At 56.2% G+C, this 20,677-nt stretch overlaps 1 protein-coding gene across 5 annotated transcripts in view; it reads left to right on the forward strand.

The window, feature by feature from the left end:
• The window catches only part of Gak (cyclin G associated kinase), a 49,171-nt gene that overhangs the window by 285 nt on the left and 28,209 nt on the right, over positions 1 to 20,677 (forward strand). For 4 of the 5 annotated variants that reach the window (XM_047566348.1, XM_047566347.1, XM_047566349.1 and 1 more), the window contains exons 2-8: positions 5,022 to 5,083; positions 5,794 to 5,853; positions 6,601 to 6,715; positions 10,861 to 11,003; positions 15,229 to 15,354; positions 18,312 to 18,401; positions 20,415 to 20,550. In XM_047566348.1, coding sequence (XP_047422304.1) covers positions 5,022 to 5,083; positions 5,794 to 5,853; positions 6,601 to 6,715; positions 10,861 to 11,003; positions 15,229 to 15,354; positions 18,312 to 18,401; positions 20,415 to 20,550 — 732 coding nt within the window. Of the gene's footprint in view, positions 1 to 5,021; positions 5,084 to 5,793; positions 5,854 to 6,600; positions 6,716 to 10,860; positions 11,004 to 15,228; positions 15,355 to 18,311; positions 18,402 to 20,414; positions 20,551 to 20,677 lie in introns of those variants that run through there. The other variant, XM_047566351.1, reaches the window with a different exon arrangement.

Raw genomic sequence — 20,677 nt, forward strand, 5'->3', positions numbered from 1 at the left:
AAGCTGGGCGCGGGGTGTCTCCACGCTGCTGGGGGTCAGCGGCAGGGTCAGCAGGAGGGTCACCACCTTGGCGTGGGTCAGGGCAGGCCTGGAGGGTCACCGATGGGGGCGTGGGTCAGGGCAGGCCAGAGGGTCACCATTGAGGGCGTGGGTCAGGGCAGGGCTGGTGGGTCACTACTGGGGGCGTGGGTCAGGGCAGGCCTGGGAGGTCACCCCTGGGGGCGTGGGTCAGGGCAGGCCTGAGAGGTCACCGCTGGGGGCGTGGGTCAGGGCAGGCCTGGGACGGTCACTACTGGGGTGATGGGTCCGCACAGGCCTGGAGGGTCACCAATGGGGACCCTGGATCAGAGCAGGCCTGGAGGGTGACTGCTGGTGGCGTGAGTCTGGGTGTGGGTTGAGCTCTTCTTTGTTGGAGAGGTACACTCAGGCTAGGGTCAGGCTGGAGGGTAATAGTCATGGAGGGACCTCCCCCGTTTGGGAGGCAGAAGCGGTAACAGCTGTTGGGGAGGTCCGGGGGCCCTGAAGGCTGGAGTCAGGAGGTGAGCAGCACTGCTGAGGGGCGTAAACCATGGCTGTTTGCATCATATCAGCGCTGCTGTGTAGGAGGGACTGGCTCTCCTGAGTTCCCAGGAGCTCCTCTGTTTGCACACAGTGTTGAAGCAGTGGCAGCCCTGTCCTACTTGGAGTGGGCAGCAGGGTCTGCTGCCTGTAGTCTCTCTCTCTCTGGCAGCGAGCGGGTCTCACCCTTGGTCATCTTGTGTGGCACCTGTGTAAGTCACAGGAAGCAGAGCCATTATCTGTGGCCTGTGTAGGACTTTGCAGGATGGATGTGACCATTATCTGTGTTTTGAAGTTGGTCTGTTGTTGGTTTTGCTTGTAGCTTTTTGAATGTCCTCTCCCTCACACAGGATTGAAATCTCTCTTCTGGGTCTTCCTTACTTTTTATCCAGTGGTGCCCAGGGACATGTCAGTTCTCACCAGCTCTGAAATTCATGGACCGAACACAGTTGTATTCTGTTGCATTGGTATGGGGGAGGGGGAGTGGACCTTGACCTAGTCAGCTCTCAGGGTTGGAGGGTCGACCTTTGGTAGCCCTTTGTGGCCATTTGGATGTTTTCATTCTAGAAGGCCTGAGGGAGCTTTCTGGTTGTAGCACCGTCACATGCTTTTCTCTAGTAGGTCCATAAACAGATTTGGGTTGATTTAGTGAGAAACCTCAGATGCTTCTGTCAGAGAGGGGGGCCAGTGCCCCACTAATGTTCTGAAGTGTGACGTTCCCTTATATCTGCTACAATAACAAAAGTTACTCAGATTAGTTCATTCATTGTAAAAATACCAGGCAGTTATCTTCATTCTTCAGGAAATTCATACTGAACAGGACCTGGTTTAGGCCCTGTAGAATGTAAAATAAGACACATGCTCAAATGGCTAAAGGACAGGGCCATATGGGGCGAGAGGTACAGCATTGAAGTTGTACAGGCATCTGGGGAGACCTCTGGAAGCGACTGACAGAAGACAGCAGCAGGACGGGAGGCATCAGGGTGTGCCCTCCTGAGGCAGGGGTAAGGCTAGGCCAGGAGGGTGTTCACAGGTGGAAGTGGTCCTAGTTGGCAAGAGGAGGAGGTTCATGTAAAGCAGGAAGTTTACGCAGGTCACACAGCACCGAGAATGAAGAACCAGGAAGTGTGGGCAGCCACTGTGGCTGTGCAGAGAACTGGTTTCCCTTTGCTCTCTGGGCGGGCCCAGAGAAAAAATAAGCAGAGTAGCTCTCAGTCATAGATTTCTTCCTTTTAGACGTTCTAGGTTGTTTGAAGCTTCTTTCTGAACTGAAATGGGGTAAGAAATCTTTAGTATTTGATGTATTCAAATAATACATAAATAATAATAGTATTAAATATATTCAAATAAGTTTTTTGGACAGCAGCCGGACACCATAGGCCTTGGGATTCAGGCTGTATGAATATGAGGAAGGTCCACCATTGGAAACCCTTGAGTGTAGCTGTTGACAACTTCAAAAGTCTTCAGGTTTTGGAAGGAGAGTGCGTATGGCCTGTATGTAATGGGGTACTACCTAGGGGCTGGGGAAGTATTCTGTTGTTAAGTACTTTCATATTTGTATAGTTAAATGCATAAATAGTCTCATTGTGGGTTAAAGTCTGTAAATGACCCATATCAGTCATGTCAGGTTTTGTCCCAGATGAGTTTATGATAGACCATGTTTTGCTGTCAATCACTGTTCATAGCTTTTACACATTTGGACCTGGTGTGTGAAATGGGTTGTTGGGCAGAACTGTGGAGCCAGAGAGTTTTCTAGTCTTTTCAAATTTTGTTCTTATTCTTCATTTTTAAAATAAGCCGATTACTGGGAGTATCAACCCTGCTAGAGGTGCCAGTCTGAGCATGTGTTAGGTGCACTCTTTGTTTCCTTGACTTGGCCCTGTGTACTGCTGCTTTTGAAGCTGGTCACTAGTGCCGAGACAAGGTTGCACAGTGGGGCCAACTCTAGTTCTCTATGTACGTGTGGCTAGCGAGGTGAACTGAGGTAGAAAATGAAAGCCATGCCACATGGCTGTCATGGATTTGAGTGTCACTAGCTCGTGTGTTGACTTAGATGTTGTTCCATCAGCCACAGGATCCTGTTGACTTGGATGTGCTATGTGGTTTCCATCAGTCACAGGATCACATTGGCTTAGGTGTGCTATGTGGTTTCCATCAGCCACAGGATCCTGTTGGCTTAGATGTGCTACATGGTTTCCATCAGCCACAGGATCACGTTGACTTAGGTATGCTATGTGGTTTCCATCAGCCACAGGATCACGTTGGTTTAGGTGTGCTACCATGGTTTCCATCAGCCACAGGATCCTATTGGCTTAGATGTGCTATGTGGTTTCCATCAGTCACAGGATCACGTTGGCTTAGATGTGCTATGTGGTTTCCATCAGCCACAGGATTGTGTTGGCTTAGATGTGATGGGTAGTTTCCATCAGTCACAGGATTGTGGATTCTGCTCTAGAACCTGTGTTCTCTTTGGGTTGCACTTTGGCATGTGCACCTGAGGGCACATCCCACCCAAGTTCCCAGGGCCTCTTGGTTGCAGTCCCAGTTCCCTACCTATCTGCCTCCCTGACCACTTTTGGAGTGTCTTCCCTTCACTGCTGTAGAATGTTCTGGACTGGTTGAAGTGCAGGGAGTGTTTGCATTGCCTGACAGTTGCAGAGTTGCCACAGTGGGACTCTTGGCTGCTGCTTTCAGAGGCCTGGGTGGCAGACTTGATGGAGGAGAGCTCTCTGGCCACAGGTGTGCTGATGAACTTTTAGAAGAAGAGCCCTGGGTGGGCACTTGCGGTGTGGTGGCACTGCTTCCCAGCATGCCTGGAGCCCTGAGGGTGGAGGTCTTCCCCTGACTTTTCTCCAGTTTTATGGTTTTACGGTTATGTACCTATGTCTTTGGTCAGGGCCGTCTAGTTGATGTATGTTGAACTATTTAAAACATTACCAAATGTTTTCTGAAGTGGTTGGCAGCATTTGGCATTTCCCCAAGAAGTAGGTAAGCTTTCCAGATGCTCCGTGTGCTGGACAACCCTTGGCGTGATGTTTACAGTTGCAGACGTCCTGGCAGGTGTTTGGTTGACTGCACTCACTGATGGATAGTGGCAACGCCTGCCTCTGCCTCTTTGTTGATGTGCCTTCATGTCTTTTGCCCATTACAATTTCTGTTTAATGAATTTGGGGTTTTCTTTATATTTTCTGGATGGAAGTCCTCTGTCAGATATGTAAAAGAGGCCAGGCACAATGCACCACCCCTGTAATCCCAGGGACTCTAGAAGTGGAGGCAGGAGGATCGTAAGTTCCCAGCCATCCTTAGCAACTTATCAAGGCCCTGTCTCAGAATAATAAAGAAAAGGCTGGGATGTGGTTCAGAGGTAGGACACCTCTGGGTTCCAGCCCCACTGCCAAAAGTAGAGGCAGGGGTTCTCTGTTGTCATTAGGTCCCTGTAGTGAGTGGATCATGCTTTTGTGCCATGTCTCCATCCTGGCTGCCTAACCCTGGGTGTGTGCAGCACAGCGGGTGCAGTGTCTTGCTCTTGTCTTGCAGCCCTTGTGAACTCCTGTAACGTCCTGTCTGTGCAAGGCCCTGGCAGGACTCTCTGGCCCTGCTGCACAGCAGTGCAGAAACACGCTCCCCACTGGCGCTTGCTCTCGTCCTGGTAGCCGCTCGTTGTCAGGTTGAGCAAGTTTCTCTCTGTTCCTGGTTTGCTTGTGGTTTTCAATTTCACTGTGTGAGTTTTCACTTGTGGGAACTGAACAAAGTAAGCAATGCCAACCTGAAAGCTGTAGGAGTTGATGAATTTTCACATTAGCTCTCCTATGCTAGTCATGGCATATTATCCCTGTTGTTTGTTGTTGGGTTTAATTGGCTGATATCTTATTGTGTTAGAATTAGGACCTTATAAAGAATTCTGGTCCATTTTCAAGTGTGCTGCTCTTCCCAAAACTGGGGATGGAACCCAGGGCACTCTACCACTGAGCCACACCCCAGTTCTTTATATTTTTGTTTTGAGACAGGGTCTCACTAAGTTGCTGAGTCTGGCCTCAACCTTGTGATCCCCTGCCTCCTGAACCACTGGTCTCAGAGGTGTGAACCCTGGCTGTGGGCTCATGAGTAGGCTGGTCTGCACTTCCCACTGGACATCAAGACCCTCAGTGGGTGTTAGCAGCCTCTCCTCTTCTCATCAGTCTTCCTTTCTGATCAGCCGGCCCTGGAAGTCACCTGTCTTGCCTGTCTGCTGTCTGAGCACTGGGTGTTACTGAATTTCCTTTCTTCCCTTCCCTGTTCCGCCTGCGCTTTTTCTTCCTGCCTCTGAAGCAGAATGTGTAAAAGACAGTGGCATATTAGTTGGGTTGTATATTTTGTGGAAAGCAAATTACTGTCCATAGCCACAAATCTGGTTTGCGTTGTACTTGATAAAGGTGTTATAACCTAAATCACAGCACCAAACTGACAAATAATTTTATTTTCAGGAGGGTTTGCATTTGTGTACGAAGCCCAAGACCTGGGAAGTGGCAGAGAGTATGCCTTGAAGGTAAGAAAGAGTGGCCAGATGCTCCCTGTGGCTCTGCTTTGTTGTGAGGAGACCTCTGGGACTGTGTGCAGGGTGCACCTGCTGCTCAGCCTGTCCATCCTTGTCTCCTTCATGTTCTCAGGGCTCACTTTCAGCTCAGCTCTCCAGCTTGGGTCAAGGACATTTCTGTCCTTCTCTGGGAGCTAGTTGGCCTTGGAGAGAGGCGCGAGAGTGACCTCACCGTGGAGTCACGTGCCAAATAGGGGTCTAGGAACCAGAGTGGTTCCAGAGCCCCTGGTGTAGAACGTACGTCCACAGTGCATCTACAGAGCAGGCGCGGGCGGGGCTGGACCTGTGTGCCGGCGGGGGTGGCTCTGGTGTTTCTGAGTGGCAGCAGCAGGCCCAGCTTGCTGAGGTTGGAGGGGCCTGCCTTGCCTGGGGCTCCAAGGGGCCTGTTCTGTCACTCCTCAGTGCATGCCCACCTCTCTGTGAGCACCTTCTCTCCTCCTCCTCGTGTGTCTTGTTCTCTCTGACCCACTTGGGAGAAGCTCCTGTTTTGTGTTCTTGTATTCTGGGCTCGTCCAGGCTCTTCAGGGATCTCAGCCTCTGTCAGGTCAGGTGTGAAGGTTGAGGGGCACACTCTTACTCCCCGGTGTTTGTCTGAGATAAGGCGTTATGTAAAGTGGAAGGTAAACAGCCTTCCACCTCTTTTCTGTGCTGTTCCCTGGCAGAGGTTACTGTCCAACGAAGAGGAAAAGAACAGAGCCATCATTCAGGAAGTTTGCTTCTTGGTATCCTTTTTCTGGGACTGAGAGCCAGCATGTAACTTAGGGTGGACAGGCTGTGAGCACCAGCGCTGGGAGGCTGCTCTGTGATGTTCTGTTTGAAGTGCTAAAACTGACCTTTTGCTTTTACCAGACTTCCTGTTGGCCATTTCCAGTGAAATGCAATTTTCTTCCCTGTTCTCTGCTTCCAGGGTCATAGTAAAGGATTCACAGGTGTGGGGAAGGGGGTCGTTGTTCCTGAAAGGTCTCCATGCCCACTGGGTGGGCTGGTTATCACAGGGAGAGCCCTGCTTTGTCCCTGCCCCTCTGGCCCCAAGAGCTGTGTGGGCAGTTGTGGCACCAGCATACGTCCCTGTGGCCCACCTCGTTGCCCTCTGCTCAGCCCTCCTCATCCTGCAGTGATGGCAGGCTTCCTGGGCCCTCAGTTGCTCTCCTCAGCTACACGTGTCCCCCTGCATTGGGGGCTCACCTTCAGTGCGGGTTGTCTCCAAGCTCTGTGGCTGGGGTGGCGTGGACACAGTCCCTCCTCGCAGCCTCTCCTGTGGACCCAGGGCCTCTGCCTGCCCTCACACACTCTGCCTTCCTGTAGCCCACCCACCTCTTGCTCACCTTTCTGCTTGGACGCATTGACGCATTCAGCTGAGGCGACCCAGCTGTCGTGCCTGTGGTCTCTTCACATGTACACGCTTACTTCTAAGTGCACAGAATTGTGAACACATTTATGCACATTCTCCTTTAACAAGACACCTGCAGAAAAAACTTTCTGGCCACCCCAACATCGTCCAGTTCTGCTCTGCAGCATCCATAGGAAAAGAAGAGTCGGACACCGGGCAGGCGGAGTTCCTCCTGCTCACGGAGCTCTGTAAAGGTACGGTCCTCGCAGTCCGAGTTGCCGCTTTCTGACTCCTTCACACAGTTGTAAAGCGTTCCCAGGGTCTCCCCACGACAGCCGAAGGAATGGACCGGCCATCTAGCAGCCTTTGAGCTGCCGGGTGGGCTCGTGCATTTCCCTTCCTGGGCTTCAGACTCCGAGGGGGCAGTCTTGTCACGTCTCTCCAGCAGCCAGATGGACTGGCCCGTAGTGCCCTCAGGCCCCTGTGGACAGGGACAAGGAGTGCTGGCAGCACCCCCGGAGCAGTGCCTGGTCAGGAGAGGAGAGGAAGGGACCTTTAGTGGGGTTGTGACCTCACCGTGGTCACGCCCAAGAAGGTGGCCTACAGGTCGGACAGGGAGAGGTGCCTCGTGAAAAGCCCCGGGACAGAGGTTGTGTGTGTGATCTTGGGTGGTGCGTGCGGCTCCGTCAGCAAAAGGAAGCTCTGAGGGGCTCCTCCACCAGGGGTTAGTTGCTCAGCGTTTGCTGAGCTGTGTCCCCCCTCCCCAGCTCCGCCTCACAGGGTGTGTTACCCATGGCAAGGGAACGCTTTTCTGAGGGACTTGGCCATGGCATGAGGGACAGCTTGTGTGCCCACGGCCCAGGCACGGATAGGGGACAGGGGAAGAGCAGCCCGGAGCCCATGGAGGAAAGGGAGGTCCAGCCACGTGAGAGCTGCTGCCCACCAGCCAGTCCCTTCTGGGCAGTCATGAGCACAGCTGCTGTGATGGCGGGGTGCACACAGCCTACGGTGTAGACAGAGGAGAAGGGTGGAGTGGCTCAGGGCAGCACCCATAGGGAGCAGTGGCCCTGGGCTGAGCGAGGACGCTGGGGTTGCCCTTCTGGGGCACAGGCGGGAGGTGAGTGGGCTGCACACTGCTTCTGCACACTGCGCGGGTGCCCTGGGCTGGTGGCCTTCACTGGGCAGTGCTTCTCCAGCCTGTCCTGCCACTGCCCCACTCATCTGCCATTGCTCATCCTGCTGCTGTGGACAGGAGACAAGGCTGTGGGGTCAGGAGCCGCCGGGGCCAAGGAAACGCCGTCAGGTGACAGTGGGGACATGAATTCCTTAAATTAGCTGCAGTGTTTTGTTTGTTTTCTCAGCTTTTTGTCCTGAAGTTTTAAATCTCCAGGAAACGTGCAACAAGTGTGTGAACACGCTAATCTGCCCGTTGTGACGGGTTCTCACGGTTGCTTCACCTCCCTTGGGTTCTTGCTGAATCATTAAAGGTCAGCGGCAGACGTCAGGACCAGGCCTTCTTTTCTTTTTCTTTTTCTTTTTTTTTAAACCAGGGATTGAACCCGCTGGTGCTTAAACACGGAGCCACGTGCTCCCCAGTCCTTTTTATATTTTATTTAAAGACAGGGTCTCCCTAAGTGGCTGAGACTGGCTTTGAACTCAGGATCCTCCTGCCTCAGCCTCCCGAGCACCACTGTGCCTGGCCAGGGCCTGGTGTTCTTCACGTACCTGTTGCCTGAGAACAGGGGCATCTTCATTTTATTTACCTTCCTGAGAGAACTTCCGCAGCTCGATGGCACATCACTTGCAGTGCTTGGTGACGCCAGTCAGCCCCGGAACGCCTTTGCCCACGGCAGACCCATCTCCTGTTCTTAGCTCAGGGGCTTGCTGCTTGGAGCTCTGGCCTGTTACCAGTGCGCTCCTGGGTGGGACTGATGGCCAGGTCAGAGGCCCCTGGATCCAGGTCAGGCGGGCTTCCGTCATCCAGTCTGCTCTCCCTGGCCCTGGGGAAGAGGCCCGCGGAGCCGACTGCCTCCCTGAGCAGGACGCCTCGTGTGCCGCGGCCCTGGCTGTCTGCTTTCCTGGCTTTCTTTGGTTGGAGGAGGGGCGTGGGGCAGCCTGGGTGCTCTGGCTTGTGCTGGGTGGTGCGGAGCAGGCGCAGCGACTCGGGTGCTGTGGGAAGGGGGTTCGGCCCTACCACCCAGCCCCCGCTCTAGGAGGCGATCCAGAGCCATGATCAGGACGAGCGGCCAACAGCACACACCGCAGGGCGCGCCGGGGACGCACTGCCGTGCCAGCGGGTGTGGGGCAGCGTGGGGTCAAGCAGGTGAGGGCCCCTGGAGGAGGCCTTGAGGGCAGTCTCGCAGGCAGGCTGTTTCTGACGCTGCCGTGGGAAGCAGCCCCGTCCTGCGCTGCTGTGCTGAGACCAGAGCGACACAGGGAAGGGAGTGTTCGCGGCTTCTCTTCTGCCACGTGTGGAGTTGACGTCTCCCTGAAAACGCATCATGACCTGTGCCCTTTAATACTTACGCTCTGGGCCCTGCCTATCTCAGGCCTGGTCAGATGTTCTCGAGCCCCCCACTTCTTCTGAGGGTGCCCTCTTTCCTGTGAGGCTTTCTCTGAGGGCCCCCACTCCTCCAAGGGCCCCCATTCCTCTGAAGGTACCGTCATTCCTCTGAGGGCCCGATCCCTCCTTCCGCCCAAGAGTGCCCAGTTCTGGGGTGAGGCAGATCTTGGCAAGCAGGTGGGATTTGGGGCAAGGAGAGGTTTGGCTCCGGTGGGGGTGAGACCCAGGGTGGGCTGGCTGGCAGGCTGAGCCTGAGGTGGTTGTGGCTGGGGGACCACAGGCTGCTCAGACACGTCTAGAATCCCAAGTGACCATACAGACTGCAGAGGAAGGGGTCTGCCTGGGCCGGGCTGTGCACATGAGCCTGGGGCTTCTGCTGAAAAGTCCAGTATAGGAAGACCTAGCTACTGAGTTAAGTGAGGCCAGAGGTGGCACGAGTGGACATTCCCTCCTCGTAAGGGTAGAAAAGGCACTGAGTTGGAAGCAGTCCTCCATTCCCTCCTCGTAAGGGTAGAAAAGGCACTGAGTTGGAAGCAGTCCTCCATTCCCTCCTCGTAAGGGTAGTAAAGGCACTGAGTTGGAAGCAGTCCTCCATTCCCTCCTCGTAAGGGTAGTAAAGGCACTGAGTTGGAAGCAGTCCTCCATTCCCTCCTCGTAAGGGTAGTAAAGGCACTGAGTAGGTGGCGTGTCTGGGGAAGGCTCCTGGCTGGGATTGTCTGGGCTGTGGGCCGAAGGTGGGAGCTTGGGGCCTCCCACCCCAAGAGCTGCAGGTGTGAGAGTCTTCTGCAGCCCTGGGTGTGGGACATTCTCTGCAGTGAGATGATTGTGCTTCTCATGCGGTCCCCCTGTGGCTACGTGGCTTCAGGGTGTGCACCTGGGGGCCTCTCAGGCATGGCTGTGTCCTTGCTCTGGTACTGAGTGGGGTCCTCTGCCCTGTGGAGAGTGGGTTGTTGGGGTGCTGGGGTCTCAGGTGGGCCACAGGGTGAGGGAGAGCTCTAACTGGAAGGGAAGTCCTGGGAAACGAAGGTAGACTGGGTGGGAGTAGCCTGTGGAGGCCCCGTGGGTGCTCCTGGGGCAACGGGCAGTGGCCTAGCCCCAAAGTCTGTGGTCCTCAGCTATGGTGGGCTGGCCAGCTCAACCCGAGATTCCTAGTCTGGCCAGGCCATGAGCTGCTGGGCAGTGCCCACCACGGTGGACCTGTGGTCCCTGGGCTGCAGAGCCTCGGCGGGGATGTGGGAGTCCATGTGCCTGTGCAGTTGGTAGGGTCAGGGCTGGTAGCAGGTGTGCAGGTGTTGCAGTGGGTGAGTGGCTGTTTGTTTTGTTCATGCCGAGAGTGGTACCGCACCCCTGAGCTCCACCCCAGCCCCGTGGCCAGGTCTTGCCTAAGCAGGCAGCGACAGCCTCACTGGGGGCTTGGAATCTCCTGTATGCAGTCCTTTTCTTGGTGGCCTGATAGCATTCTTCCCTGGTGCTGGGACCTTGGTCCTTGGCCCAGCCACAGGGATGTCTCCTTACTCAGGACTCTGCACTGAGATGATTGTGCTTCTCCTGCTGTCCCCAGGCTGCCTCACACCAGTACCCACTGCCAAACTACCCCGTCCCTGCCCCTGCCCTGGAAATGTCCCCCACCCAGGGCTGCAGTGATGCCTCCTATTCACAGACCTCTCTGCAGCAGCTGGAGAATGGCTGGGAATGGGGCTGGATGGGCAGGCTGGGCCCTGACGTGGGGTCAGGAACGGCACCGGCACCCAGCAGTCGAGGTTGGGCCTGAGCACCCTGCTGGAAGCACGTGGCATCTCTCAGCCCCGGGTGATTCAATGTACTTATCTCTTTTAGGGCAGCTGGTGGAATTTCTAAAGAGAGTCGAATCTAAAGGCCCTCTGTCCTGTGACACCATTCTGAAGATCTTTTACCAGACGTGCAGAGCAGTGCAGCACATGCACAGACAGAAGCCACCTGTCATCCACAGAGACCTCAAGGTACCAGCTGCCTTCGCAAGTGCTTGCTGGGTCCCTTCCTGCGCCATGTCCTCGCTGGGGTGCAGTGAGGCTTTGTGGTTGCTCCCTCTGGTTTCTTGGGTCTTCTCACCCAAGCCACTCAGCTGGGTCCAGCACTCCTTGCTCTCCCTGGTTGTCCCTGCCTGCAGTGCCTGGGCAGATGCCCTCCGTCTCCCACCCTGCACCGGCAGGCGTGGCTGCAGGGTCCTTGCCTTGCTGGGTGCTGGCGTCCCTGCCGCCTGCCACCTGGCCTTGGTGAAGCAGCGCCCCGGTGAGCGGGCCTGCACACAGCCCCTTCTGCGGGGACTGCCCGTGTCAGTGAGGTTGAGGGTCACTCCGTGGTCGTCAGTCCCTGTCCTTCAGCCCTCTTCCTGCAGCTTTGCCTCTGCTTTTCTGTCACTCGCGTGTTGGGCTCGTGGGAAATCGCCTGTGTTCCTGGAGCGCGTGCTACAAGTCTTCTGGTGGCGGCCTAGTTTTCACTCCCCTGTCCTTTCTTTTCAAAGACCAAGATTTTGTGAGAATCATCCAGCGTCCATGAAACTTGTCCTTGTCCTGACTCCTTCTCACTGGGCAGTTGTTTCTGCTGGAGAGTCTTAAAGCCCTCTCACTGCAGGGTGCTGAGCGATATCTTTGGGGGAATAAGGGGTGTTTCTTAGTCCATTGTAGCACTATTGTCACCCAGCAAATGAATGTCACCTGGAGCTTCACTTCAGGCCTGGTCTGTCGCCAGCTTCCCCAGTTTTCCCTGAAGTGTTGTGGCCCCTGAAGTCTGAGCCTGGAGCAGCAGCCCCCATGAAGGCTTTCGAGCAGCCCAGGTCCCCTGGGCAGACCCCCTGAGTGTTGAGTCAACCTTTCTTGCATCTGATTCTGTCACCTGGAATTGGCTCTGTGGCACAAGGTGGGCAGCGATCTCTCCACCTCCTCACCCACCTCCGCCCAGGTGGGACTTTCCCAGCTGGCTGGGCTGCCTCCTCTCCTGGGATCTCTGGCCTTGTGTGCATGGGAGACCCCCATATGGAGCTGCCCACTGGGCTGTGGCCCTGAGGCCCTGCTGCCGCTCTCCTGGGCTCTGGAGGCAGTTTCTGCTGCAGATCTGGTTGGGGCAAGTTCTGCTGCCAGGTCCTCCCTGGCAGCTCCGCCTTCCACCTCTGAACCGTGGTGAGCCCAACCTGCATGCGCCCTGAGAGAGGCCTGGAGAGGCCTGGGGAATCGGCTGAGGTGATGAGTTGCCCTGGGCCCCCACCACCTCCCTGGACTGCCCCTTCCCGGGGGCCTGCTGTCTTTGGGTGTGGCCTGCTCCTGGCGTGGCCAGAGACCCTGCTTCTCCTCCTCCCTCTTCCCTCCCTCTTGTACTCGTCTTTCTTTTTTGAACCATTTTATCCACCACACTGAGTGCTTTTAGCAAGAAGGTGTTTTGAGGTTCTGAGACCCCTGGTTTCCAGAACCCACAGTGCCTGAGGCCCCACTCTGACGTGGGGAACTAAGGACTCTCCCTGGGCCAGCCCTTCGCCCCCAGTGGCTCTCATTGGACACCAGTGGAGGGTGGGTTTTTCGTGGCATGAGGCATCTTCTGGCTTCTGTCTTTTAAGTGCAGTGAGTAGTGTGTATTCTTCTGTGTGTGCTCAGGAAAGTAAAGAGCACAGTCAGTGAAGTTGAACGAGAGACAGTTTGTGAGCTGGCCTGGGTCAGCATCATCTGTCCTCCGAGTAAGAGGCACTCCTCGTTCCACCTGCACACGCCCCATCCAGGCTCTTCTACCCCAGGTGCTACCTGCTGTGCAGTGGGCTCGTGCACTGCAGGCGCTCAGCAGGGCCTCCGGGTCTCCTTTCACACTGACCCCTGAGTCTTGACTTCCTCCACTGCTGTGTGCTCTGCACCTGCCCAGGGCAGTGTGCTTTTCTGCCCTGGGACGTCAGGAACGGATTTGTGTGGCACACGTTCTTCTGTGCCTGGCGCTTTCACTCAGTGCTCCACACGAGACGTGCCTGCCTCATGTGTGGCCCTGCCTCCTGGGGCATCTGTCGTGGGCATACACTTCCACGCTGCTCTGGTGGCATGTCATCTGTCTGCTCGCCTGGTTTGTGGTGGACTGCTGCTCTGTGCCCGCTGGCCCGTGGAGAGGGCACCCTCTGTGGGCAGGAGGTGTGGGTGCTGTGGCTGGAGGGCGTGGGTCAATCCTGGCAGTTCCCACCTGGCTTTCTGCTCACCTGCCCTTGGTACCGCAGATGCTGGGACTCGGCAGCTTGTGGCTGTGTCCTGTCCGTTCGACGGGCTGACTGCTCATCGTGCTGTTTTTGGAGTCCTCTTGAGCGAGGTCCCTGTCTCCGTCGTCCTCTCCTGAGGTGTGCAGGCGTCTGTGCTGCTGTGTGCTGCAGGTCTCTGGCCGCTCTCCTGCTCTTAGGGAAGGTCCCATGTCGAGTGTTCCTCCTGTGACCCAGGGCCTCTAGGCACTCTGCACAGGCGGGCATTGCTGTCCCAGAGGAGGTGGCCTTGTGTGCTGTCTTCTAGAGGACTCGTGGTTTTGCCTTGAGCTTAGGGGTGTCAGCATCTGACCCTCCTGCATAGGGACCAAGTCGCCATCCTCTCCCTTGTCCCCATGGTGCCACTCTGTCATGAGCATGGCATCTTGGTGGTGCTCTTGGACCAGGCTCCCTGTCCTGGTACCAGAGCCTCCTGAAGGCCTGAGTCTGGTCTCTAGGGTTGGGGCCTTTCTGGCTCTCTGACTTTCCATGCAGAGTCTCTAGGGTTGGGCCCTCTCTAGCCCTCTGACTTTCCATGGAGATTGTTGAATCATTTTTTCAAGTTTCACCCAAAAACTTTTGAGAATTTCATCAGAATTTTTGACTGCCATGCAGGGGTTGACAGACTCATTCAGCAAACAGCCAGACTTTAGAAATTAGGACCATGGCCCTGCTGGCTGCTGGGTTTTAGTGCATAGAAAGCCTAACATCATGAGTGGGTACGGCTGGTGCCAGTAGAACCATGGACTGGAGTTGGGATTTCATGTGATTTTGTGTGCTGTGAAATGTAATCTTTCTTTGATTTTTCTAGTTATTAAAAATGTGAGGGCTGGAGTTGTGGCTCCGTGGCGAAGCACTTGCCTGGCATGTGTGAGGCCCTGGGTTCGATACTCAGCAGCACATATAAATAAATAAAAAAGATCCATTGATGACTAAAAAAATATTTTTAAAAATTTAAAAACTGGGCTGGTGGTGTAGCTCAGAGGCAGAGCACTTTCCTAGCATGTGCAAGACCCTGGGTTCCAACCCCAGTACTGCATAAATAAATAAAATAACAGCATAAAAGCCTTCCTGGCTGGTGGCTGCCAGGGTGGACTTGGGATCCTGAACTGCCGCCCCTGCCCCACAGCCCGTGGGGCAGGTTTGACACCCTTAAGCTGCTCCTCACGTGGGAGCGTGATGCAGTTGTGTATGTGGGATTTCAAAGTGCACCTCATTTCATGCTTTTTGCACAGGAGGTCTTTGCCCACCTTTTCTTAGGTTCCTAGGCTCTGGATGTGTTCAGTATAATCGTAAAGGGCACCTTCTGTTCTCTCATCTTCCCACTTTCCTGAAGGCTCAGAGTGGGTCTCATGTTGTTGATTTGGGTTATCTGTTTCATTTATGGTTGATTTTAACTTTTTAAAAATTTCCTGAATTGGGACTGAGGCAGGAGGATCGCAAGTTCAAAGCCAGCCTCAGCAATTTAGCAAGACCCTGTCTCTAAATAAAATGCAAAAAGACTAATGGTGTGGCTTAATGGTTAAGGCCCCCTGGGTTCAATCCCTGGTACCAAAAAAGAAGAAGAAGAAGAAGAAAGAAAGACAATTTCCTGAATTGTGCATTTTATTAAAACTTGCCTATGTTGCTTCTGCTCAGAAAGAACTTAAGACCTAGCATTGCCTCCCTGGAGGACAGCCTCCGCAGCCCTCCATGGGTCCCTCGCTTCTCCAGGACCTACCACTGACTATTGCCCCGCCTGCAGCAACTTCTGCACCTGCTGTGGGTGTGGAGTTGCTACACCTGCACAGCTGCGGTGCTTCAGGCCCTGAGTCCTCAGCTGGCCCTGTGGCCAGCAGCCTGACTTGGTGCAAAGGGACTGTCCGGTGGGGTGCTGGTCCTGTCTCTTGGCTCCCATTGGCTTCTGCTGAGATCTGGGCTCTGTCTGCACCCCAAGTTCATAAGGACTGTCTTCTGGAATTTTGCAGGTTGAGAACTTGCTGCTCAGCAATCAGGGGACCATTAAGCTGTGTGACTTTGGCAGCGCCACGACCATCTCTCATTACCCTGACTACAGCTGGAGCGCCCAGAGGCGAGCCATGGTGGAGGAGGAGGTGAGGCTTGCCACCAGAGCGCAGCGCTAGGACTTCTGCAGTCCTTTTCTTCCCCTGGCGTTCTGAGCCTGGTGAGCCTGGCGAGCCCTTGTGTGGGAGGCTGAGCGTGTCCCGGTGAACCGTGACTGGCCTGGCGTCCCGGAGCCCCCACCCTGCTGCAGGCTGCCCTCCGTCTGCCTTCCGTGAACTCCTTCTCACCCTCTTCCTCACAGCAGATGCTCTGAACATCTTCACGCCTGTTTCCCTTGGAGGTTCACCGGTGGTCCGTGCACACAAGCCATGCCATCGTTTGTGATGTTGTGCAGTTATCGTCACCACCCGCCTCTTGTTTTTAGGGGTATAGCTCCACGTGGCTCTGTCCAGGAGACCCTGCAGCGGGCTGGGCTGCACCATGGCTTGTGTGCTCTGTAGCTTGAGCTCAGTGTCTGTGTGAATCACACTAACAGAACGGTTCAGAGCAGAGCCACAGGCTGGGGCAAGGACTCGACGGAAGGCTTCAGAGGACAGATGGGAGTGCCCCTGTTGTGGGCCGTTGTGCCTGGAGGCTCGGCCCCCATTGGTCTGTCCTGCTGGGTGCTGTCAGGGGGAGCTTACCTTGTGGCCAGGTTGCTCTGCGCAGGAGCGTGTGCCTTCTTCCAGCGCTGCAGGTGGTGTGGGAGGAGGCATCCCTGCTCCTGCTCGCTGCCGGAGACGCAGGCTTTACCAAGGGATGTGGCTCCTGGGAGCCGTGCTTCCTGGTCTTCCCCTTTTGCCACGGGCCACACACTGAGTGCCCACCCGTGTCCTCTCAGGTTGTGTGGCAGAGCTTGAAGCCTTGGGAGGAATTGGGTCGTGTGCGGAGCTGGCCGGTGCACAGGGAGGAGGCCTGACCCTTGCTGGGAGCCTCACAGCCCTACTCCCCACCGGAGTGTGGGGAGGAGGTCCCCGTGGCCTCGCTTCCGAGGATCTGGTTCCAGTGGTGTTGGTGCCGTCAGCCCTCTGCAGCGTGGGCAGGGGCGTAGGATGCTGTGTGTCTGGCTCTTCCTAACGGCATGCTCTCAGCCATCCCCCACACCATGACCAGCTGTAGGGGTGTTGAGCCTGGCTGCCCCACGCCTGCCGCAGTGGCAGGAGCCCACGTCTGCATGCCTGTCGTCATTGGAACTGTGGCACCATGTTTTTCCTAGCGACCTTGTGTCCTTAATCGTGGTACAAGGATGTCCTAGATCCGCTTCATGTTGGCTCCAGTTCAGACCTTTTTCATCTGCTGTGGTTTAAGATGGTTCATTGGGCTGGGGTTGTGGCTCATTGATAGAGGACTCACCCAGCATGTATGAGGCCCTGGGTTCCATCCTCAGCACCACATAAAAATAAAGGTATTGTGTCCACCTACAACTAAGAAAAATATATGTATATATATGGTTCATCCTCCTGAAACTCAGGTTGGAGTTTAACCCCATCCTGAGGCCCTGGGAGGATGGAAGGCTAATCTGACCCTGGGGCTCAAGGGGGCCTTTGGAGGGCCATCAGGGTAAGACGACTCATCAGGGTGGAGCCCTTTGGTGGCTTTATGAGAAGGGAGAGCTGTGCGTGGCTGTATGCCATACAGAAGGCAGCACACAGGACACGTTGCCAACTCTCCATGTGATGCCCTGGGCCACCTCGGTACTCTGCCAGCAAGGTGGCTGCCACAGGTGTGCAGCTCTGACCTCAGGCCAGAACCGGGACCAGAGCAGCCCTCTGGCGCGTACCCAGTCTGTGGCGTTTGTATCAGTGTGATAGACAATGGCTCTCACTGTCCTCTGACTGACGACTGTGGAGTACTGATTGCTTTCTGATGCCCCAAGACCCTGAGATCGCCTGCCTCTGACACACCAGAGCAGATGTGCTCACGGGTGTGCACGTGCACATGCATGTGTTCCATGTGAACAGTGTGACCTCAGTGCACAACCACAGGTCTATGCCACGCCTCCACATCAGCTGGCCCCACAGGGCTCCTGGCCCTGCTCCCTCCTCCTTTGCAAGAGCTCGGCTGCCAGCGTGTTGCTGACATGGAGTTTTCCCAGATTCTGCTTTGGTGCTATCGGGCTGAGCCCAGAGCTCCAGCAAGGTTGCTCCTCACTCCTTTGATGGACAGAGTGCTTTTGGGAGCAGTTTCCAGGTGCCCTCCCATCGCAGCTTCCAGTGCCCGCTGCTCGGTTTCCTGTGGGTCCTGGAGGTGCCACCCTCCCACTCTGCCCTGCTCTGGGGCTGCTGTTTTCCCTCGTCCTGAAGTGGTCTGCAGCGGGTTGCTGAGGTTGTCTTGTTTCCTTTGCTCGTGAACGCTGGTTGGCGCTGCACACCACACCTGTACCCAGCCCGTGGCTGCTTGCACACCACCCTCAGGTTGTCCCTCGTGGACCATAGGTCTGTCAGAGGACGGTCCACCCTGTGTCCACCTTGCTTCCACCAGGGTCCAGTTGCCTGCTGCTGTGTGGCTCCTGAGTGTTGGCTCTGTCCCGTGGTGTCTGTGCCTTGGGGTGGCGTGTGTGCCTGAGCTGTGCACCAAGATTCTTATTTCCCTGGCTGTGGGTGTGTGGCCCTCTTGAGTATGTGGGGCTCAGTTCTTAGACATGACCAGCCAGCGCATGCGGTCATTTCTCTTGTTACAGAAGGTTTCTGTTCCACACTAGTGTTCATCTGGAAGCTTCCATCAGCGCAGCACCCCAGCTCACTAGGGCCATGCCCTCCTGCAGTTGGTCTGCATGCAGTGCCTGGGGTGGGCTCTGCTGGCTGCGATGCACCTCTCCTGAGCAGACAGAGCAGGTCCGGGAGCCCAGTGCTTTGTTAACGTGGTGGCCAAAGCCTCTGGGACTCCGTGGGAGGACAGAACACCGCCCAGCTGTGGTAGAATTTAGAAAGTCGCAGGGCTTCTATGTGAAACAAAAAACAGTGCTTTCAAGTAACTTTTGCTCTAAAATACTTGTGTTTTTCTTCAGATCACAAGGAACACCACACCCATGTACAGAACCCCAGAAATCGTAGACCTGTACTCCAACTTCCCCATCGGAGAGAAGCAGGACATCTGGGTGAGGCTGGCGTGCCTAGTGGTGCCTGGCTTGGGTGGGCCTGCAGAGCCTAGCATACCTGTCCCTGGGCCTCCTTGGCTTTTGTCCTCATCTGCTGGAGAGTGCTGCTGTGACACATGGAGGAACTGAGCTGAGCGGAGGCAGCTGGGGGTCAGTGGGGCTCCGAGGCAGCATGAGGTCTGCCGTGCTACAGTCCTATACTGGCCCTGACCTGAGCTCCTGGTCAGCTGAGCCCAGGCCTCCCTGTTCCTCTCCAGGGCCCTGCCCCCTGGACCCAGGGTGGCCATGCGCACCTGCGTGGTTGACAAGAGGCCTATGTGACTTGGAGGCTGGGTCTGTCCCCTGGGCAGCAAGCAGCCAGTGCCCCAGGGACACCCTTGGGACGGCCTCAGTCCCCTTCAGCACTGACCTGTCTACCTGTACAGCAACAGCCCACGGAGCGAGGCTGAGTCCCCGCCTGCCCCCTTAGGTGCCAGGTGCAAGGCCAGGTTCTTCTGACCACTGGCTGCTGGCTCCTCGGCTCGGGCTCCTCAGCCTGCTGGGGCCACTCTCAGAGCTCAGGCAGGCACACCGTGTGCAGGTGAAGAGACGAAAGGGCAAGTACTGGGCAGGGGCGGCACCTCCAAGCCCCACCCACGTGCACTCCTCCAGGACCACCACCTGCCCAGCTCCCCATCCCTGCCTGGGTCTCAGGGAGGTCTTGCTCTGTAGGCATGGATGGTGACGGCCATTGGCAGTGAGCTCAGTCTGCTTCCTAGCCTGCTTCCTCTCCCCTGCCTGGGTTGGTGGGGCGGGAAGTGCTGGCCTTCAGCTCACACCTGGTCTCTGCTGACCAGTCCCACCCTGAAACTGCCTGGGGCAGCCAGTGGTCATCTCATTAGCATAGAAAAGACACCTGTCCCCAGGCATGGTGGTGCACAGTGGCTGGGGAGGCTGAGGCAGGAAAGTTCAAAAGCCAGCCTCAGAAACTTAATGCTGCCCTAAGCAACTTAGGAAAACCCTGTCTCTAAATAAAATACTTTAGAAAAGGGCTGGGGATTGCTTTAGTGGTTAAGCCCACGTGTACTAAATCAGTCTCCCTGGAACCAGAAAAAAGACAAGACACGACACCGCTCGTGAGGAGTCCAAGGACTTGGGGGCTGAGCCAGGAATGGGGAGGAGCTCCTCTTTGTCCAGCCTTGAGGCAAGCCTGTGCACACACGGTCTCCTGTGCCTCTGTGCCTCCTTGGTGTGGCCACTAGCAGGCCACATCGCAGGGCAGCCATGGCAGCAGCTGTGCCTGAGCACTCCGAGCACCTCAGCCACCGTGCAGGACCCGACTCTCTAGGCAGACGGCCAGTGCCGACCCCGCTGGCCTGTGCCTGCGCATGGGTTCAGGTTGAGACCACTGCCCGTGAGGTGTTGGGGACCTGTGCCACATCAGCTTTCCACATCCCTGTCCACTGAGGGAGTGGCCCTCGTGTCAGCCTGGGCGTGGTCACAGCTGATGTGCTGCCTCTGGTGTGCTGTGTGTGCTGGTGGCCTCAGCTGGTGACATTCTGAGCCCCTCTTCACACGGCTGGGTGTGGGGGGTAGAGTGACCACGAAAGAGGCTGGTCTTGTGGAAACCCTCTGCTGGCTACGCCCTCACAGTACCCAGCGCCGGGGCTGCGGATCCTTGGCAGCTGCAGGGCGAGGTCATCCCTGGCACCCGCTTGCCCGACCCGCGTCCCTGTGCTAGAGCCACGTGGTTTCCAAGGGAACCTTCTGATGTGAAAATGAGAGTCTGGCGCTTCACTCCTGCAGCTGGACGGTGCCGGGGGCTGGAGCGGGCTTGGCTTCCTGTGGGGCCGGTTGGCCTGACTGCTCAGCCAGGGTGACACCTTAAGTCACAACCTGGTGTCACACCGCACAACACCAAGAGGATGAAAGGGGTCCTCGAGGAAGGGGCTGTTCCTCTGCCCTGCTTGGCCCATACCCTGGTCCCCTGGTCCCCTGGTCCCCTGTCCGGGCTCAGCTCTGCTCTCCCCACAGGCCCTGGGCTGTATCCTGTACCTGCTGTGTTTCCGGCAGCATCCTTTTGAGGATGGGGCAAAGCTTCGCATAGTCAACGGGAAGTACTCGATCCCCATGGACGACTCTCGGTACACCATCTTCCACAGTCTCATTCGTAAGTTCCCGTCAGGCTGGCAGGTGCAGAGGCCTGGGCAGAGGAGCCTCTGCTTGGGGCCTTGGCGCCCTTCACCCCCTGCCCACAGCTTTTACACTGGTGCTTTTCCACAGAACCCCCGGCCCCT

Source organism: Sciurus carolinensis, chromosome 10 (assembly GCF_902686445.1).
Source record: "Sciurus carolinensis chromosome 10, mSciCar1.2, whole genome shotgun sequence".
Taxonomy (NCBI): Eukaryota; Metazoa; Chordata; class Mammalia; order Rodentia; family Sciuridae; genus Sciurus; species Sciurus carolinensis.